The sequence below is a fragment of the Ranitomeya variabilis genome, chromosome 5, assembly GCF_051348905.1.
Source record: "Ranitomeya variabilis isolate aRanVar5 chromosome 5, aRanVar5.hap1, whole genome shotgun sequence".
In the NCBI taxonomy this organism is placed as follows: Eukaryota; Metazoa; Chordata; class Amphibia; order Anura; family Dendrobatidae; genus Ranitomeya; species Ranitomeya variabilis.
Window position 1 is genome coordinate 591,084,019 of NC_135236.1, and position 20,827 is coordinate 591,104,845.

At 44.4% G+C, this 20,827-nt stretch overlaps 1 protein-coding gene across 1 annotated transcript in view; it reads right to left on the minus strand.

The window, feature by feature from the left end:
- Positions 1-20,827, minus strand: part of DOCK2 (dedicator of cytokinesis 2) — a 1,347,187-nt gene that overhangs the window by 1,102,779 nt on the left and 223,581 nt on the right. The window contains exon 8 of the mRNA XM_077266018.1: positions 5,143-5,297. Coding sequence (XP_077122133.1) covers positions 5,143-5,297 — 155 coding nt within the window. The remainder of the gene's footprint in view (positions 1-5,142; positions 5,298-20,827) is intronic.

Genomic DNA, 20,827 nt, shown 5'->3' on the forward strand with positions numbered 1-20,827 from the left:
CTCTACTCCACTCTTATCTCCTCTTCCCACAATCGTATACAAGATTTCTCTCGTGTATCACCCCTACTCTGGAACCCTCTACCACAAGACATCAGACTCTCGCCTACCATCGAAATCTTCAAAAAGAACCTGAAGACCCACCTCTTCCGACAAGCCAACAACCTGCAGTAACCACCAATCGACCAAACCGCTGCATGACCAGCTCTATCCTCACCTACTTTATTCTCACCCATCCCTTGTAGATTGTGAGCCTTCACGTGCAGGGTCCTCACTCCTCCTGTACCAGTTATGACTTGTATTGTTTAAGATTATTGTACTTGTTTTTATTATGTATACCCCTCCTCACATGTAAAGCGCCATGGAATAAATGGCGCTATAACAATAAATAATAATAATAATATTGAAGTGTCAACCAGTGAGCACTGCTTATTTTCAGCAACTGGTGCCTAATTCTCTTTTCACAGATTAATGGATCAGCACTAGGGTTGAGCGAAACGGGTCGGCCATTTTCAGAAGTCGCCGACTTTTGGCCCCTGTGTGTGGTCGGTCATGAGGTCGGCGATCTTCTGAATCTGGTATCGGAATTCCGATACCGAGTTCCGATATGTTTGCGATATCGGGAATCGGTATCGGAATCCATATTTAAGTGTAAAATAAAGAATCAAAATAAAAAATATTGATATACTCACCCTCGGACGCGCCCTGGTACTAACCGGCAGGCTTCCTTCCTAAGAATGAGCGCGTGAATGACCTGCGGTGACGTCGCGGCTTGTGATTGGTCGCGAGCGGTCACATGGACAAGCCGCGACGTCATCTAAGGTCCTTCACGCGCTCATTCTTAGGAAGGAAGGCTGCCGGAAAGAAGCAGGGCGCGTCCGAGGGTGAGTATATTCCTATTAGGTATATACTCACACTCGGACGCGCCCTGCTTCTTTCCGGCAGCCTTCCTTCCTAAGAATGAGTGCTTGAAGGACCTTAGATGACGTCGCGGCTTGTCCATGTGACCGCTCGCGACCAATCACAAGCCGCGACGTCACCGCAGGTCATTCACGCGCTCATTCTTAGGAAGGAAGCCTGCCGGTTAGTACCAGGGCGCGTCCGAGGGTGAGTATATCAATATTTTTTATTTTGATTCTTTATTTTACACATTAATATGGATCCCAGGGCCTGAAGGAGAGTTTCCTCTCCTTCAGACCCTGGGAACCATAGTATCCCATTGCACTGCATTGGGTTTCGTGTTTCGGCCGACCCCGACTTTTTTATAGGATCGGCCGATTTCACTCGACCCGACTTTTGAGAAAGTCGGGTTTCGTGAAACCCGACCCGATCCTATAAAAATAAAAGTCGCTCAACCCTAATCAGCACAGCTTTCTCATGCTTTTTATAAACATCTGTCATCTTAGCAGTCTCTAGCCAAATAAAAGATAGAACAGGAAAACAATAGAGGGAGATGGGTGTAATTGCTAAGGGTACAGTATTGTACCAAGTATAAACACCAAGTCCAAACCACAAAACTCTGAAAAATCATGCAACCATGAACCATGCAAGTTTTTAGTGGCAGGAATGATTGCTCACTCAAAATCACTAATGCTCTGTGAGATCCCACCACTTGCGACCAGTTTGTCACAGGCCAACTAGGTGGCTCACGATCCAACAACCACCATCAATTTGTCCAGGATGACACCAGAGGGGGTCACACAGAACTCACCAGTGTCACCAATTTGTCAGGGAACGCAACTCCCCCGCCTCCAATCGTCAGGCCAATTAAGCAATTGACTGACAAGTGATGGTGGCTTCGGGTACTTTCACTACTAAGTCAGTTTTTAGTAATCTCAGCAGCAGCGTCCCTGCATTGTTATAACATGTAAATGACCACCGATCAGCTACAGTTATATGAAAAAGTTTGGGCACCCCTATTAATCTTAAGCTTAATGTTTTATAAAAACAGTTTTTTTGAAACAGCTATATCAGTTTCATATATCTAATAACTGTTGGACACAGTAATGTTTCTCCCAGCAGCTGGCACAGAGTCACCATATTAATACTGAGGACAGAGAAGACCCCTGATCCACATAGCACAGGATGGACCAGAACTGACAAGCTCCAGTGCTGTGCTGGAGCTGGGTGCTGTGGCGCATACCTGTAATCCTAGCTACTATAGGAGGCTTGGGCTGTGGGATCACTGGAGCTTGTCAGTTCTGGTCCATCCTGTGCTATGTGGATCAGGGGTCTTCTCTGTCCTCAGTATTAATATGGTGACAGTAATGTTTCTGCCTTGAAATGAGGTTTATTGTACTAACAGAAAATGTGCAATCTGCATTCAAACAAAATTTGACAGGTGCATAAGTATGGGGACCCTTATAATTTTCTTGTTTTAAATACTCCTACCTACTTTTTACTGACTTACTAAAGCACTTTTTTTGGTTTTGTAACCTCATTGAGCTTTGAACTTCATAGCCAGGTGTATGCAATCATGAGAAAAGCTACTTAAAGAGGCCACTTGCAAGTTGTTCACCTGTTTGAATCTCCTCTGAAGAGTGGCATCATGGGCTCCTCAAAACAACTGTCAAATGATCTGAAAACAAAGATTATTCAACATAGTTGTTCAGGGGAAGGACACAAAAAGCTGTCTCAGAGATTCAACCTGTCAATTTCCACTGTGAGGAACATAGTAAGGAAATGGAAGAACACAGGTACAGTTCTTGTTAAGGCCAGAAGTGGCAGGCCAAGAAAAACATCAGAAAGGCAGAGAAGAATAATAGTGAGATCAGTCAAGGACAATCCTCAGACCACATCCAGAGAGCTGCAGCATTAACTTGCTGCAGCTGGTGTCACTGTGCATCGGTCAACTATACAACGCACTTTGCACAAGGAGAAGCTGTATGGAGAGTGATGCGAAAGAAGCCGTTTCTGCAAGCATGCCACAAACAGAGTCGGCTGAGGTATGCAAAAACACATTTGGAGAAGCCAGTTTCTTTTTGGAAGAAGGTCCTGTGGACTGATGAAACCAAGATTGAGTTGTTTGGTCATACAAAAAGGCGTTATGCATGGCGGCAAAAAAACACAGCATTCCAAGAAAAACACTTGCTACCCACAGTAAAATTTGGTGGAGGTTCCATCATGCTTTGGGGCTGTGTGGCCAATGCCGGCACCGGGAATCTTGTTAAAGTTGAGGGACGCATGGATTCCTCTCAGTATCAGCAGATTCTTGACAATAATGTTCATGAATCAGTGACAAAGTTGAAGTTACGCAGGGGATGGATCTTTCAGCAAGACAATGATCCAAAACACCGCTCCAAATCTACTCAGGCATTCATGCAGAGGAACAATTACACAGTTCTGGAATGGCCATCCCAGTCCCCAGACCTGAATATCATTGAACATCTGTGGGATCATTTGAAGAGGGCTGTCCATGCTCGGCGACCATCAAACGTAACTGAACTGGAATTGTTTTGTAAAGAGGAATGGTCAAAAATACCTTCATCCAGGATCCAGGAACTCATTAAAAGCTACAGGAAGCGACTAGAGGCTGTTATTTTTTCAAAAGGAGGATCTATTAAATATTAATATCAGTTTTCTGGTAAGGTGCCCATACTTATGCACCTGTCAAATTTTGTTTGAATGCAGATTGCACATTTTCTGTTAGTACAATAAACCTCATTCAAGGCAGAAACATTACTGTGTCCAAGAGTTATTAGATATATGAAACTGAAATAGCTGTTGCAAAATAAACAATTTTTAAAAAACATTAAGCTTAAGATTACTAGGGGTGCCCAAACTTTTTCATATAACTGTATATGCAAGTCAGTCAGTGTCCTATATGGCCTATTCACTCCGGAAGACCACATTTCTCTGTGCACAGAGTGATTGTTAATATGTTCTGTGCATGTAGAATGTCATGTTCTCACAAGCACATATCCTGTTATCCTGTTTACTGAGAGCAATTTGCTACCAAGAATCATGATTTTTAAGCCGGCTAAAAATAGTTGAATGTGTAGAATAATCATGGGAAGAGCTCCATGAGCAACAGCTGACTTAAGTTAGTGAGTAGTGCAGTAGCAAAATCAGTAGACAAAATTTTTTGTCAAACTGACAAAAATTCAGGGAAGGAGCAGACAGGAGTATGAAGTCAGGAACAAGTCAAGTCATAAATAGGAACATTAGATGAGCAGCAATTTTGAGTATCGATTGAAGCTTAAGTATAGCCTGTTGTTCAGGACTGAATTATTGCGAATCAAACCTTAACTATCAGGTCTTGATGACATAATTGATATTCTGGAAGCATAAAAAGCCTACAGAGCACTGTAAAGATATTGTTAAAATAAACTTGTCTAAAGCAACTAGATATTATGGAACAGAGAAAGAAATAAACAGTAGAGTCGACGTGCAGACAGAACCGTCAAGCTGAAAATGCAGAGTAGTGCTTAATAAATTTATTAAAAGAAAAGCATTCTGTAGAAAACATACAAAGCGGAAAGTGTGTCACGTCATTTTCCATATTGTAAACTTTTGCTTAATTTTTTTGGGCATACAGGTCCCAGGTTTATTTTCCAAAGGAATATTTTTAGATGTTTTAAAAATTTCTGAACATACTATTTTGAAAGATTGAACCTATCTTCTATGGCATTTCTATATACCTGTTCATCTATATGTCAGTAATTTAGTAATAATTTGGCTGTGTGAAACAAGATGCACTGCAAACAAAAGGCATCCAATATTTTCTAAATAAATACTTTTTTTTGCAAATTCAGCTAAACTATGTTGGACCTCAACAAGTCCATTTTTTTGCATACAAGAAAATGGATCGATTTGGATTACTGTTTTTGTCTAGTGTTCATCCTTTTCTTTGGACCGTTTGCCCATTACCATCCTTAATGTGGCAGCCATTTATCTTGTGTTAAAAATAATACATTTCAAATCTTCACCTATCCATAAAACATTAACTGACAGCAAAAAAAGGCAAAAAATGGTAATCACAACCACGCCTCAAAAAAAAATATTTGCATGTAAACATATCCAAAGACTATAATGAGTGCATATTCTATCTGGGAAAAAAGGACAGGAGTACGTCTGTGAAACAAGAACAAGAACTTTTTTGTTGTACTTTCTGCTGCAGAATACAAAATATAAGACATTTCCTACCTTATAATTATTTGCTTCTCAGGGTCGTACAATGACATAAAAAGTTCTGCATCTTCCCCTATTCTGCAGACAAAGTTCCGTACAAAGACATAAAGACTGTGCGTGGGTGAAGAACTTGTTCGACCATGCATAACTAAATCATTTTGATCTTTCGTCTGAAAAACAAAACATTAATAAAATAAATATTTTTAAATATGTAAAAATTATAGCATGCTAAATGACAAAACTAACAGCTGAGAGGTTTTTGTTATTTCACACTCATTTAATACCATGTTGTGAAACTAAAGGCCCCGTCTCACATAGCGAGATCGCTAGCGAGATCGCTGCTGAGTCACTAGTTTTGTGACGCAACAGCGACCTCAGTAGCGATCTCGCTATGTGTGACACGTACCAGCGATCAGGCCCCTGCTGCGAGATCGCTGGTCGTGTCGGAATGGCCTGGACCTTTTTTTGGTCGTTGAGGTCCCGCTGACATCGCTGAATCGGTGTGTGTGACACCGATCCAGCGATGTCTTCACTGGTAACCAGGGTAAACATCGGGTTACTAAGCGCAGGGCCGCGCTTAGTAACCCAATGTTTACCCTGGTTACCAGCGTAAATGTAAAAAAAAAACAAACACTACATACTCACCATCTGATGTCCGTCAGGTCCCTTGCTGTCTGCTTCCTGCTCTGACTGAGCGCCGCAAAGTGAAAGTGAAAGCAGATCACAGCGGTGACATCACCGCTGCGCTCTGCTCTCAGTGTACGGTGGCTCAGTCAGAGCAGGAAGCAGACGGCAAGGGACACCGAAAGGCGAGTATGTACTGTTTGTTTTTTTGGTAACCAGGGTAAACATCGGGTTACTAAGCGCGGCCCTGCGCTTAGTAACCCGATGTTTACCCTGGTTACCCGGGTGCTGCAGGGGGACTTCGGCATCGTTGAAGACAGTTTCAACGATGCCGAGGTCGTTCCCCTGATCGTTGGTCGCTGGAGAGAGCTGTCTGTGTGACAGCTCCCCAGCGACCACACAGCGACTTACCAACGATCACGGCCAGGTCGTATCGCTGGTCGTGATCGCTGGAAAATCGCTATGTGAGACGGGGCCTTAAGATAACTGGGGCCTAAACAATGCTAACATATGGAAATATGCAAGCTCTCTAGAGGAACCCAATCAACACAAAACTTTTCTAATCTCCCACAGAAGAAACCAGGTTAGCTGCTATGTGCAATGCAGCTTCTATTTATATAGACAATTGCCCCAAATCGGTGCTCAGTGGTGCTCCATTGACTGATATTGGTGTCTATCATGCTCCAACATAGTGACAATTGTTTTCAACAGATAATAAAGACATTTCAGATACCACTAATATGTATTTCCAGCTAGCGAGACTGCCGACACATCCTACCCTCAGCACAGAGAGACTTCCGCACTGTGTAGTGACCAGGATAGAGTGCACATCTTTGCTCCGCTCTCTATCGCAGAGCCATTGCTTAGTCCCATCCTTGTGGTGCATGCTGAGGACTGGCCGTGCCTGTGGCTTTGTCCGCTGGACTGTGTGCTTCTGCTGCGGCCTTGCCCACTGAACCTTCTGCTTTCACGGTGCTGACGACCACCATCTCGACCCCATCGTGTGCCCGGATCATGAGACTCTGTGCTGAAGGACCTGGAGGATTAGTCATTGCAAGGAGACAGTGCATAGCCCTTCTGTGGGACTGGATCAGAAACATCTTGCGCTGCCTGCAGCGCAGCAGAGGTATCTTCCAGCCACCTTCCTCCACCACACAGAGGCTGATAAATTGCAGAGGTTGTAAATTGCACTTTTTGCTAATAATTATTAAAAAAAAATAAGAAGAGCACCCTGACAGAATCCTTATACTATTGATGCCAAGGGTGCAGCTGCATCAACACCATAGCCATTGGATAGAGGACATGTCTAGACTGATTATGCAGCTTGCTGTGGACAAACAAGAGCTTGTTTAGGCCTTGCAAGGCTTCTTACCCCATATGGACAACACACCTGACACAATTTAATAATTAATAATAATAATAATAATTTTTATTTATATAGCACCAACAAATTCTGCAGCGCTTTACAAATTATAGAGGGGACTTGTACAGACAATGGACATTACAGCATAACAGAAATCACAGTTCAAAATAGATACCAGGAGGAATGAGGGCCCTGCTCGCAAGTTTACAAACTATGAGGAAAAGGGGAGACACGAGAGGTGGATGGTAACAATTGCTTTAATTATTTGGACCAGCCATAGTGTAAGGCTAGGTTCCCATTGTGTTAATGGGTGAGCGCTAACGGACAGCGTTGCATGGCAAAATTAACGCCATGCACCACGTCCGTTAGCGCTCCCATTGCCGGCAATGTTTAAGCGCATTGCTAGCGCGTGTCATTTTCGGCACGCGCTAGCGATGTGCCGTTCTTTTTTAGCGCACCTCGGATGCTGCTTGCAGCGTCCGCGGCGCGCCTGAGGTCCGTTCCCCGCTCTTGCAGAACGGGGATCTGCGCCAGCGGGGACGTTTAACGCGACCCCTTAAAAGACATTGCGTTAGCGCAATCCGCTAGTGCTTAGCGCTAAACGGATTGCCCTAACGCAATGGGACCCTAGCCTAAGGCTCAGGTGTTCATGTAAAGCTGCATGAACCAGTTAACTGCCTAAGTGTGTAGCAGTACAGACACAGAGTGCTATTAACTGCATAAAGTGTATGAGAACATGATGCGAGGAACCTGATTATGTTTCTTTTTTTTTTTTTAATAGGCCACACAGGGATAGTTAGGTTAATGCGTTGAGGCGGTAGGCCAATCTGAACAAATTAGTTTTTAGGGCACGCTTAAAACTGTGGGGATTGGGGATTAATAGTATTAACCTGGGTAGTGCATTCCAAAGAATCGGCGCAGCACGTGTAAAGTCGTGGAGATGGGAGTGGGAGGTTCTGATTATTGAGGATGCTAACCTGAGGTCATAAGCAGAGTGGAGGGCACGGGTAGGGTGGTAGACTGAGACCAGAGAGGAGATGTAGGGTGGTGCTGAGCCATGGAGTGCTTTGTGGATGAGGGTAGTAGTTTTGTACTGGATTCTGGAGTGGATAGGTAGCCAGTGTAATGACTGGCACAAGGTAGAGGCATCGGTGTAACGGTTGGTGAGGAATATGATCCTGGCTGCAGCATTCAGGACAGATTGGAGCGGGGAGAGTTTGGTAAGAGGGGGGCCGATTAGTAGAGAGTTACAATAGTCCAGACGAGAATGAATAAGTGAAACAGTAAGAGTTTTTGCAGAGTTGAAAGTAAGAAAAGGGCGAATTCTAGAAATGTTTTTGAGATGCAGATAAGAGCGAGCCAGTGATCGGATGTGGGGGGTGAATGAAAGCTCGGAATCAAGGATGACCCCAAGGTAGCGGGCATGTTGCTTTGGAGTAATGGTGGAACAGCACACGGAGATGGCAATGTCAGGCAAAGGTAGGTTATAGGTTAGTAGAGGGAGAGAACACGAGGAGTTCATTTTTTGACAGGTTCAGTTTCAGATAGAGGGAGGACATGATGTTAGAGACAGCGGTAAGACAATCACTGGTGTTTTCTAAAAAGGTCGGCGTGATAACAGGAGAAGAGGTGTAAAATTGGGTGTCGTCAGCATAGAGATGGTACTGGAAACCAAATCTACTGATTGTTTGTCCAATAGGGGCAGTATACAAAGAGAAGAGGAGGGAGCCTAGGACTGATCCTTGAGGAACTCCAACAGTAAGGGGAAGGTGAGAGGAGGAGGAACCAGCAAAACATACAGTGATGGATCGGTCAGAGAGATAGGAGGAGAACCAGGAGAGAACGGTGTATATAGTATGAGCTAATAAATGTCCCAAGCAATTTTTTTTAACCAGTTGAAAGTGTCATATCTATTTTTTTTGTATCCGAAGACTCTTTGGTGTGGATTATACAAATTATGGGAATGAGATTATTCTATAATGGATTCTTTAGCAAGTGTTAGCACCACGCCATATCCCTGCTTTTACAGGCAGGATCTCAGGTGTCTCTTCTCTCACCCATGCTGCAGTCAGTTCTTCCCTGCCCAATGCTCTGCATGCTTCCAGCCTGTCCTCCAGCCTTGTCCTTAGGACACGGGTGCGCGCTCCCGCCTTCTTATAGGGCCAGCAAGCGCACTTATGATTTCCTCCCCAGCCAATAACTGTGGAAAATTATGTATATATTGCTTCCTCCCCACTAGGGAGGTGCCTGAGCAATCTTTCTGTTTTGCAGTCCATGTTGAGTAAGGTTGTATACCTCTGCCTGCTGCGCTCTGGTGCAAGCTCTGGCTGCTGCTCCCTCCAGTCTGTCCACTTTGCCACCGATTCCATACTGCATCTTAGACAAGGGACTAAGTCTGTGGGATGTTATGACACCAATTCTGTACCGTTTACTGAACTGGTCTGGAAGAATAACACACTCCTGGCTACCTTCTATGCTGGCCTATCCAGTTCGATCAAAGATTAATTTGCTTTTGGATATCTGCCATCTTCTATTGGTGATTAAATTTCTCTCACCACTTGAGTGGAATTGCATTTTAAAGACCAGTCAAGAAAAAAGAAAAAAATCTGTTGATTTACGTGTCCCAGATTCCAGTGTATCTTCAAAAGCTCCCCCAGAGAGGCTGACAAGAACCCTTTCAAGTTGCCCTGAAGAATTTGTAATGTCAATGGTCAAAAGACCCCATCACCTTACTTAAGGAATCCATCTATATTATAGTGAATGGGACTGTCCTCATATAAATTGTTTGAATTTGCACCCCATAGGGGTGGAGCCGCATATTCATCACTGTAATGAGCGGTACCACGTGACCGCTCATACAGGACAAGCTGTGGCACTGAGAGGAAGCATCGAGGAGCTGGGTGAGTATTTTATTTCCAGCGGGCAGGCGCACAGGGGGTGGGAGGGGGTTGGTTACCGGGAACTTTATTTCAACCACACAAAAAATAAAAAAACAATGATTTTTCATTTCTTCTCTCCAGCCAACGCTGCTGGAGAGAAGAAATGAATGGCGGCTTCAGCACCCAAAGCAAGGGACAGCGCTAACTGTAGCGCTGTCTCCTGCACGGTCCGTGTGGTACCCAGTCGGCACACGGGCGGCACACGGCTGCCGCACGTGTGCCACACTGATGTGCCATGTGAGCACACGGACACACGGACACGGATAACTCTGGTACCGATTTTTCCGGTACCGGAATTATCTGGACGTGTGAGACTGGCCTTACACATATGCAGTCCAAGAGGAGTCTGGAGACCCTTTGGACCACTTGGCACAGATTTCCATGCAGCATCGGATCTTTATAAAACCATTTTTCAAAGGTCTAGTGGGGATGCATAGGAGGAGTAAGGATGTGCATTACGATGTAAAACCTGATGACATTCATATTACCATCATGTAACATTTTTATTCAGGGGTATAGCTTGGGAGTTTTTTTTTTTTTTTAAATCAAGTGCATGGTGTTCTGTTTGGCAAACTTTTTAGAGACGAGTCAAATCTGGAAGTAATCAACATGAAGATCTGACCAGATGGGTAAGAAATTAAAAAAAAAAAATCATGAGACAAATGAGACATCACTGATAAGTCACTGAATGAATAAATATTTGTTCTGTATCTAAACTGCATATCCTGCTGGGAAAAAGTAGTCATATGTCTTGTTTCTAAAACAAACTACTTATTACACAAACAGTAGAGATATGCAGATCGTTTGAAATTCTATTTTGCCCGCTATGCAGAATTTTCCAAAAATATTTTATTTGCTACAAGTTTATTAATCCCATAATGAAAAAGTCAAATTATCTGGAAAATATGGGTAAAACGCTCTGAATTTCACTGAGAGTCTATTGAATCTGTTTTGACCTCTGTAAGGCTATGTGCACACATTGCGGATTCCGCACCGTTTTTGCAAAATCCACATATAAAATGCACTGCATTTTATCTACATATTTACCGCAGATTCACTGCGGGTTTTGTGCGGATTTCCACCTGTGGTTTTACACCTGCGGATTCCTATTGGGGAGCAGGTGTAAACTGCTGCGGAATACGCACAAAGAATTGACATGCTGCGGAAAATAAACTGATGCGTTTCCACGCAGTATTTTCCGCAGCATGTGCACTGTGGATTTTGTTTTCCATAGGTTTACATGGTACTGTAAACCTGGTAGAAACTGCTGCGGATCCACAGCATCAAATCTGCTGCAGATCCGCATCAAAATCCACAACATGTGCACATAGCCTAATACAAACACAGCCTTTTTAATGTCCCAGTAAATTTAACCTATCTGGCTAGGGTGAAAAAAAGATAGTAAATGGTTGTTAAATGGCAGCCTATTTAACCAATCCAGCCATGCAAGACATTGTAGACTACATATTGCTTAAACGGTCCAAAATCTGTCCCTTTTGGGAAAGATGCATGTCTTGCTGTTTATACACATTGAAAGATTTTTTTCCACAGACAGTCCAAAAATGATCTTTACAGTTAAAAAGCCAAATAGATGTAATGTTTTCAACATGAAAGTTTGTAGTTTCATACTCACAAAATTATTAATTGGAAAGGCTTTTGTACCAAGTCATCAAAGAATTATTCCTTTTTTGTGAAGACAGTATATAAAACTTGAAGTAATTTTTTCTCAACTTTTAGCTACAAAATTATAACTTTTTGGATTTTTAACTGGATTGCTAATAACCAAATTATTTATTAATTACAGAGTGTTTTTCTCAAGGCATCAAAACCATTTTTGGATAGGTAAAACAGGTGTGTGGATTTCAAAGTGAAGAACTTGCGGCATGACCTCACAAAGCCTTTTTTAAAAAAGAGCACTAAATTGAAAGCTAATCCATGAGTAACTAAATGTGAAATGTGTGGTAGAGAAGTGCGGAGGTGGGGAATTAATTTCTCTTACCAAGGTCTGTATACCATCTATTGATTATTAAAGTTTTTTTAGACTATAAGACTCAATTTTTCCCTAAAAATATTTGGGGATAATGAGAGTGCGTCTTAATGTCTGACTGTATCCTACTGGGGGAAGCAGCGGTAGTGCAGCAGGGTCACAAGGGGAAGAAGTTTAACCCCTTCACAACATGCACCGTACATGTACAGCTCATGTCCTGTCTCTCCCTTTGATTTGGGCTCTGGCGCTGAGCCCACCTCTTTCTCGGCATATGTCAGCTGTTTTGAACAACTAACATGTGCCCATAACAGCGATCCACCCGCTGCTGTTAACTTGTTAAATGTCGCTGTCAATCTCTGACAGCTGCGTTTGTGATCGCCACACCCAGTGATCGGCGCTCATAGCAAGTGAGCTGCTGATCTGATCAACGCCTGTGTGTAGCAGAGGCGATCAGAAGATCGCAGCTTCTAGTATCCAATGGAGACTATTGGACGCAAATTAAATTTAAAAAAAATTTAAAAGTAAACAATAAAAAGAAAAATACACACATTTGTTATTGCCGCATTCAGAATCACCCGATCTATCATAATATAAAATTAATCCAAATCGGTAAAGAGTGGAAAAAAAGTTAATACGTTAGAATTATTATTATTTTTAAATAAAGGTATCCGCAGCACTGCATCAAAATGCAAAAACGGACAATCAAAAGATCTACACCAAAATGGTATCATTAAAATGTCAGCTCAGCACGCAAAAAAAACTAGCCCTCACTCAGCGCCAGATCACGAAAAATAAAAATGCATCCGGTCTTGGAAAACTAAGCATTTTTCCTTTTTTTTTTAAACAGAATTTTGATTTTTTTTTTAACCACTTAAATAATAAAAGAACCTATACATGTTTGTAACGATCTGGAGAATCATAGTGGTAGGTCAGTTTTAGGCTAAGTGCACACGTTGCAGAATTGCAGCTGAAATTTCCATGGCAATTCTGCAACTCCTGCCATGGATATATCGCATGTGGAATTGGCATGCATATTCCTAGTGTTTTGCAAGCATAATTAGCTTGCAGAATGCTAGCATTTTCCAAGCGATCTGTAGCATCGCTTGGAAAACTGATTGACAGGTTGGTCACACTTGTCAAACATGCTATGCAGCATCAATAGTAAAAAGATATAATGCTAAAAATAATAAAATTAAAAAAATGGTTATACTCACATTCTGATGGCCCTGATCTCCTCAGCAATGCACGCGGCGACTTCCGTTCCTATAGATGCTTTGTGTTCAGGACTTGCGATGACGTCACGGTCACTTCCATGCGGGAAGTAAGCAGATCAATGCTTTCCTGGATGTGCGGATTCCCCACGATTCCGCAAATTTAATGAATATGCTGCTTTTTTTTTTGGAAAGTGTTTCTGCTCAGGAAAACAACACAGCATGTGCACAAAAAATGCGGATTGCATTCTAAATGCTGAATTAGAGAAAGTAGATCAATGTTGGAGGAAAACCAAACAAACTGATGGATGCTTATGAAAGACTAAGTTTAAGGGTATGTGCACACGTTGCGGATTCTCTGCGGATCCGCAGCGTTTTTTGCAGTGCAGAAACGCTGCAGATCCGCAATTGATTTACAGTACAATGTAAATCAATGAGAAAAAAAAATGCTGTGCACACTTTGCGGAAAATCCGCTGCGGAAACGCTGTGGTTTTAAAGAAATAGCATGTCAATTCTTCTTTGTGAATCTGCAGCGTTTTTGTACCCATTCCATTATAGGAAACCGCAGGGGTAAAAAACGCAGCAAATCCACAATAAAACCGCCGCAAAAAACGCACAAAAAAACGCTGTGGAACATCACAAAAAAAACGCAGGTGCGTTTTCCGCCAGGAGAGACAGAATCCGCACCAGAAATTCCTAAGCCGAATCCGCAACGTGTGCACATAGCCTGAAGAGGAGTGCCCATTCCATAACTATAAACACACCTGTGGCACGAGCTTATTCTTCTTCACCCATACATATTACCAATAATATCCAAATGTCACAGTCGACAATTATTTTTTCTAGTGTAAGAACACTGTTAAAGGAACGCCACTATATGTAGATAACCACGACCGTGGGAAACACCAGATTTCCTCTTTACAAGATATGGACGATGATGGTATTGATGGCGACTTTGAAATTTACCACATCCACACCAAGAAGAAGAAGATCACAGCTTTAAAACGTGCAGAAAAGGCCGGGAATGTCTGGAAAATCATTTTCTCTTGGCAAACTTTCCCTCTTACTAAAGTGGTAACGAATGATGCATACACAGCTCTCATGTCTATTTAGCGCGAGATGGTTGAAAAGATAATGTATTCTGTTTTGTCCATGTCCACTTTTTGAAAGCGAGCAGAAAAGAAGGATGAAATAGCGTGAAGACTAGTGTTGAGCATTCCGATACCACAAGTATCGGGTATCGGCCGATATTTGCGGTATCGGAATTCCGATACCGAGTTCCGATATTTTTGCGATATCGGGAATCCGGATCGGGATCTATATTCATGTAAAAAATAAAAAATATGGATATACTCACCCTTCCAACGGACCCTGGCTCGCGGTGCGGTGCAACCGGCAGCCTCCGTTCCTAAGAATGCAGTGAGTGTAGGACCTGCGATGACATCGCAGACTTATGATTGGTCGCGTGACCACTCATGTGACCGCTCACGTGACCGCGATGTCATCGAAGGTCCTTCACTCTCTGCATTCTTAGGAACGGAGGCAGACGCTTGCAACGGTGAAAGCCAGGGTTCGTCCGAGGGTGAGTATATCCATATTTTTTATTTTTATTCTTTATTTTTTACATGAATATGGATCCCAGGGCCTGAAGGAGAGTTTCCTCTCCTTCAGACCCTGGGAACCATCCAGGATCACTTCCGATATTTGTGTCCCATTGACTTGTATTGGTATCGGGTATTTTTTGGATATCGGCCGATCCAATCCGATACCGATACTTTCAAATATCGGAAGGTATCGCTCAACACTAGTGAAGACGTGTGTTTTTGTTCATTAAGGAGGTGATGTCAGGTACTGATAGGTAGGTCTGCGTGTCATTGGCATACTGATGATATTGCAAACCGTGCCATTAAATCAGCTGTCCCAGGCTGAAGGTGTAGATGGAGAAGAGTAGGCGTCCTAGAACTGAGCCGTGGGGAACAACGAAAGACTGAGGTCGAGGTGAGGAGGTGGTGTGTGAGAAGGAGACACTGACTGTCCCAGTAACAGCCTGGTTGTTTTTTAAAGACTGTAACTATAAACCCAAAAAGTCCATTTGCACCACCGGCCATGCCCGCATCAGCAGGGGTAAAAAACTCCCATCCTAACCACCACAAGCATGATCAGGCACATGGCAGCAAAGCACCCAACTTTGTTGGTTGAACACAAGGCTCCATGAACAGTGTCTGCAGGTGATACCACTGATTCTTCCGATGTGCATAAAATCCAATCCCCTGTCCATGGTGCATGCAAAAATGCCTCATGCCCTGCATCTGCAGTTACACACAAACTCAACTAGCACAATCAAAAAGCACGTCCACGTCCTTGTCCCAGCGCAGCGTTCAGGTGTCCATACCCCTGTCCTTGGAATGCAAGCGGAAATACGCAGCCAACGCCACAGTACTAAATTAACACATTTCTCGTCTGCTAGCGCTCGAAATGTTGCATTTTAGGCCCGTGAGAGATGCAAGCTTTCCGCAACCTGAAGGCGGTGACCGTCACAAGGTACTCGTTACCTAGCCACCACAACTTTTCCTGGTCTGCCGTCATGACATTACACAAGCAAGCACCTGTCCCACAACATTACCCGGGCCCTTAACAATGTTGTTACAGGGAAAGTGCACCTAACCACGGACACGTGGACAAGTGCTTGTGGGCAGGGACAGTACATCTCGCTGACGGCATGCTGGGTTAGCGTAGAGGAAGCCATGACTAACCCAGTCGGACATTGGGAGACCATGTTACAGATGTACAGAGACAGGTTGTGGAAGGCTTTGTATGTCATAGTTAGGGTTTTGAACTGTAGCCTCTTGGCAACTGGAAAACAGTGAAGGGCTTGGCAGAGGGGAGGCCAGAGAGTAGAAGGTTGCAAAAGTGGAGGCGGGAGATCATGAGGGCATGCACAAATATTTTTGCAATTTCTTGGAATGTACGGATCCTGGAAATGTTTTTGAGTTGCAGTGGGCAGGAGGAGGCAAGGGCTTGGATATGTATCTTGAAAGAGCGGGCAGAGTCGAGGATCACCCCGAGGCCCCGAACATGTGGGACTATTTGTACCGGTGTGCCGTCCTGGCATTACATAACAACAACATTATCCGTGCGCTCCATAGTGCTGTTATTGGAAAAGTCCACCTAACCACAGACACGTGGACAAGTGCTTGCTGTCAGAGACAGTACATCTCACTAACGGCACACTGAGATAACCCCTTTATGCCAGCTTCCGGAATAGTACGTCAGCTGGTGGTATCCCCCACTTTGAGGTCGGCTGCGGCAGTATCCCCATCTCAAAGCCGCGACATGTCAGCTGTTTTTAATAGCTGACATGTGCCCACAATGGGCGCAAACAGAATCGTGATCCACCCATGCCCATTAACTAGTTAAATGCCGCAAACTCTGACAAGGGCATTTAACAAGTGCTGACGGCCATCACGTGATCTGGGGTCATCGGTGGGTTGCCATCACAACCAGTGGTCTCCTTGAGACCTCTATGGTTGTTGATGGCAGATTGCTATGAGCGCCACTCTGTGGTCGAAGCTAATAGCAAGCCTGTAATTCTGCTGCATAGAGATGATATGTAGTGATAAGCGAGTATACTCGTTGCTTGGGTTTTCCCGAGCAGGCTTGGGTGATCTCCGAGTATTTGTTAGGCTATGTGCACACGTAGGGAGGGTCCTCTGCGGGTTCTCCCGCAGCGGATTTGATAAATCTGCAGGGCAAAACCGCTGCGGTTATCCCTGCAGATATATCGCGGTTTGTTTTGCGGTTTCCGCTGCGGGTTTACTCCTATACTATTGATGCTGCATATGCAGCAATATGCAGCATTAATAGTAATGTTAAAAATAATTTAAAAAATGGTTATACTCACCCTCTGACGTCCCGATCTCCTCGGCGCTGCACGCGGCGGTCCGGTTCCAAAGATGCTGTGCGAGAAGGACCTTCGTGACGTCACGGTCATGTGACCGCGACGTCATCGCAGGCCCTGCTCACATAGCAACCCTGCAACCGGACGGCCGCGTGCAGCTCTGAGAGGTGAGTATATCATTATTTTTTTATTTTTATTCTTTTTTTTAACACAAATATGGTTCCCAGGGCCTGGAGGAGAGTCTCCTCTCCTCCACCCCGGGTACCATCCACACATGATCCGCTTACTTCCCGCATCGTGGGCATAGCCCCATGTGGGAAGTAAGCGGATCAATGCTTTCCTATGTGTGCAGAACCACCGCGATTCTGCACAAAGAAGTGACATGCTGCAGAATGTAAACCGCTGCTTTTCTGCGCATTTTTTCCCGCAGCATGTGCACAGCGGATTGTTAGCCCCCCCGCGTAAACCTGAAAGAAATATAGCGGGGGTCTCATGGCCTCATGGACCCTGTCATTTAATATGACTTTCTGTCAGAAGAAAGGTCAAATAAAGGTCAGGTCAGTCATCTCTGAAAGTGTGACACTGGTTTTATCCAGTTTTTTCTGGTATGTTTGGCAGCTATTGTAACGGTTTTCTATTGGCTGTTAGCAGCTTTGCCGCTCTTTTTTTGAATATATAAACACCTGTTTTGTGGTATCTGGTCATTCTGTCAGCGGAAGAAGATAAAGAAGACACATACCCCAGGATGGAGAATCTCCTGCAACAGCTCCTGACTAGAGCCGACGGCGAGGATGGAGCGGACTGGCTGAGGCAGTGCCTGGCTATGAAACCTATCTTAGGGCCTGCCAATGCTGTCCCTCATCCTCCAGAAGATACCCTTCGGTCGCCGTGTCAAGCCTCTCCGGTCCTGCCGACACCCACCGCTTCAGGGAGGCGCAGGAGGCAAAGGACCCCATACTCTCCGAAGTCGCTGTCGCCGCCTGCTTCCAGCCGCAGTGTCCAAGAAGGAAGAAGGAAGTCACGGCGCCTCCCTCCTCAGAAGTCTCGCAGCCCAGCGCAAGACTTCCACCGCCAGCATCATGACAGAGCGCCGACCACCTCATCTGAAGTGGCCGGGATGTCTTCAACACACCGCAGCCGTAAAAGCGCTGCGGTGTCATTGGATTCTACAACAACGGTGGCTTCTGCAGCTGCGGTCCAGACCACCGGTTCGGGAGGACCCCCTGTCGTCACACTCAGAAGAGGATGAAGAAACGCCGCTTACAGCAGCTTCCCATATGAGCTTGCCAAACATGGAGGGCTCGAGCTCCAGCTGCTGTATGGAGCAGAGAAACGACCAGCATTCATCGAGGGGTGAGACTTTCAATGTTCCTTTGTCTGTTCCACACTCACATTTAAAAGACATCATAAAGAAAAGTGTTAGCTGAAACTTTAAGAGAAGCTATTCCCCCCCCTTGCTGTCACATCAGCTGTACACAGTGCTGCAATTTCTGACATTTCATCAGCTAACACCGCCCCTGTTAACTCTTTTAAAGAAGCTCTGACATGCGAGCTGTCTCCCTTAGGATTCCATTTAAGCCCTTCTGTTAAAGAGTTTATTTGGAATAATCATTTAGTCGATATTTTTTCTTTACTGCCTAGAAAGGACCAGCTTTCAAAATCCGAAAAGAATGATGAGAAAGCTGATTCAGATGAATTTAAACGCACCAACTTTAAATCTTTCAACAACTGGGTGCAAGCTTTTTCTATTTTTGCTGCAGTTTTGGGTGAAAAATCTCCCCATCTCTGCAACAAGTTATTTCAGCCCCCTTCTAGTTCAAGTAAACGCGGTGTTTGTTTCGCTTTCAACGATTCCTTTTGTAAGTGGAACAACAACTGTAGATTCCGCCATGAATGCTCGTTCTGTGGTAACTCACACCGTATGTCTAAATGTTTTAAGTAACAAGCAGGTCAACAGTCCTCAGGTAAGGAGCCTAATTCAAAAAGCACAGACGCCAGTGATTCTGGCAAACATGTCAGTATGCCTAAGCAAATATCCCGACCAGGGGACCAGTGAGCTGCTTTTTAATGGTTTTTCAGAATGATTTTTTATCCCACAATTTAAAGGGGCGGGCTGTTCTGTTGTTCCTAATTTACCCTCTTTAAAGGCTCACCCTGAGGCAGCTAGGATAAAATTATTAATGAAATTCAGCTAGGCAGAGTTTCAGGCCCTTTTTTAACCCCGCAGTTTGTTAATTTCCACATATCACCATTGGGTATTGTACAAAAAAAAAAAAAAAAAAAAGATGAGGGCTCTTTCCGGCTAATTCACCACTTATCATATCCGCTGGGTTCATCCATGAACGATGAAGTGGACAAGGCTTTATGCTCCGTGTCCTATTCATCTTTTGATTCTGCATTAGAAATCCTCAAGAAATTTGGTTTTAATGCTTTAATGTCCAAGTCAGATATTAAAGGGAACCTACCACCCCGTTTTTTAAAAATTAGATAAAAATAGTGTGAAATAGGGGCAGAGCTGGGCTTTACATTAGGGCCTTTTCGGTGCCTTTACACCCCCGTTAGGCTGCCCAAATACCTTTGTGAAGTGGACGTTTTCTGCTGTCACTCAAGTGGGTCAGGTCGGATGGGCGTGGTCACAGCGCTGTTTGTCCCCCAGGATCCTGCTCATCATTACGTTGGTGGCGTAGTGGTGTGCGCATGTCCAAAGAAGATCCACTGCCCAGGAGATGAATAACGGCGCGGTCTTCGCTATTCAGCCGTTTACCGGTGGGCGCGGCCATCTTTCCTGTGGCCGCGCCTGCGCAGATGGAGCGCTCTGCTGCCCGGGACTTCAGGAAAATGGCCGCCGCGATCTCCATCTGCGCACGCGCGGAATCCCGCGGCCATTTTCCTGAAGTCCCGGGCAGCAGAGCGCTCCATCTGCGCAGGCGCGGCCACAGGAAAGATGGCCGCGCCCACCGGTAAACGGCTGAATAGCGAAGACCGCGCCGTTATTCATCTCCTGGGCAGTGGATCTTCTTTGGACATGCGCACACCACTACGCCACCAACGTAATGATGAGCAGGATCCTGGGGGACAAACAGCGCTGTGACCACGCCCATCCGACCTGACCCACTTGAGTGACAGCAGAAAACGTCCACTTCACAAAGGTATTTGGGCAGCCTAACGGGGGTGTAAAGGCACCGAAAAGGCCCTAATGTAAAGCCCAGCTCTGCCCCTATTTCACACTATTTTTATCTAATTTTTAAAAAACGGGGTGGTAGGTTCCCTTTAAGTCTGCTTTTAGACTCCTTCCTGTTCACCCGTGCGGTTTTAATTCTTTAGGTTTTTTTTTTGATGACTGTTTTTTTTATCCAAATGTGTGAGCACTTCGGTGTTCCTATTGCTCACAGAAAAACAGTTGGTCCATCTAGATCTATCGAATTTCTGGGAATCACTCTTGATTATCAAAAAATGGAATCTGACTTCCTGATGAGAAAATTTTTAAACTGCGCATTGCGTTATCAAATTTTTTAGCCAAGAACAAGGTCACTCTTAAGGAAATTCATTCATTGTTAGGTCTATTGCATTTTGCGGTTTGCGTCATTCCTATAGGTTGGGCTTTTTGCAGAAGTTTATAGGATGCCACTTAAGGTGTATATTCACCTCATTCGCATGTTAGTATCCGTTCTGACCTA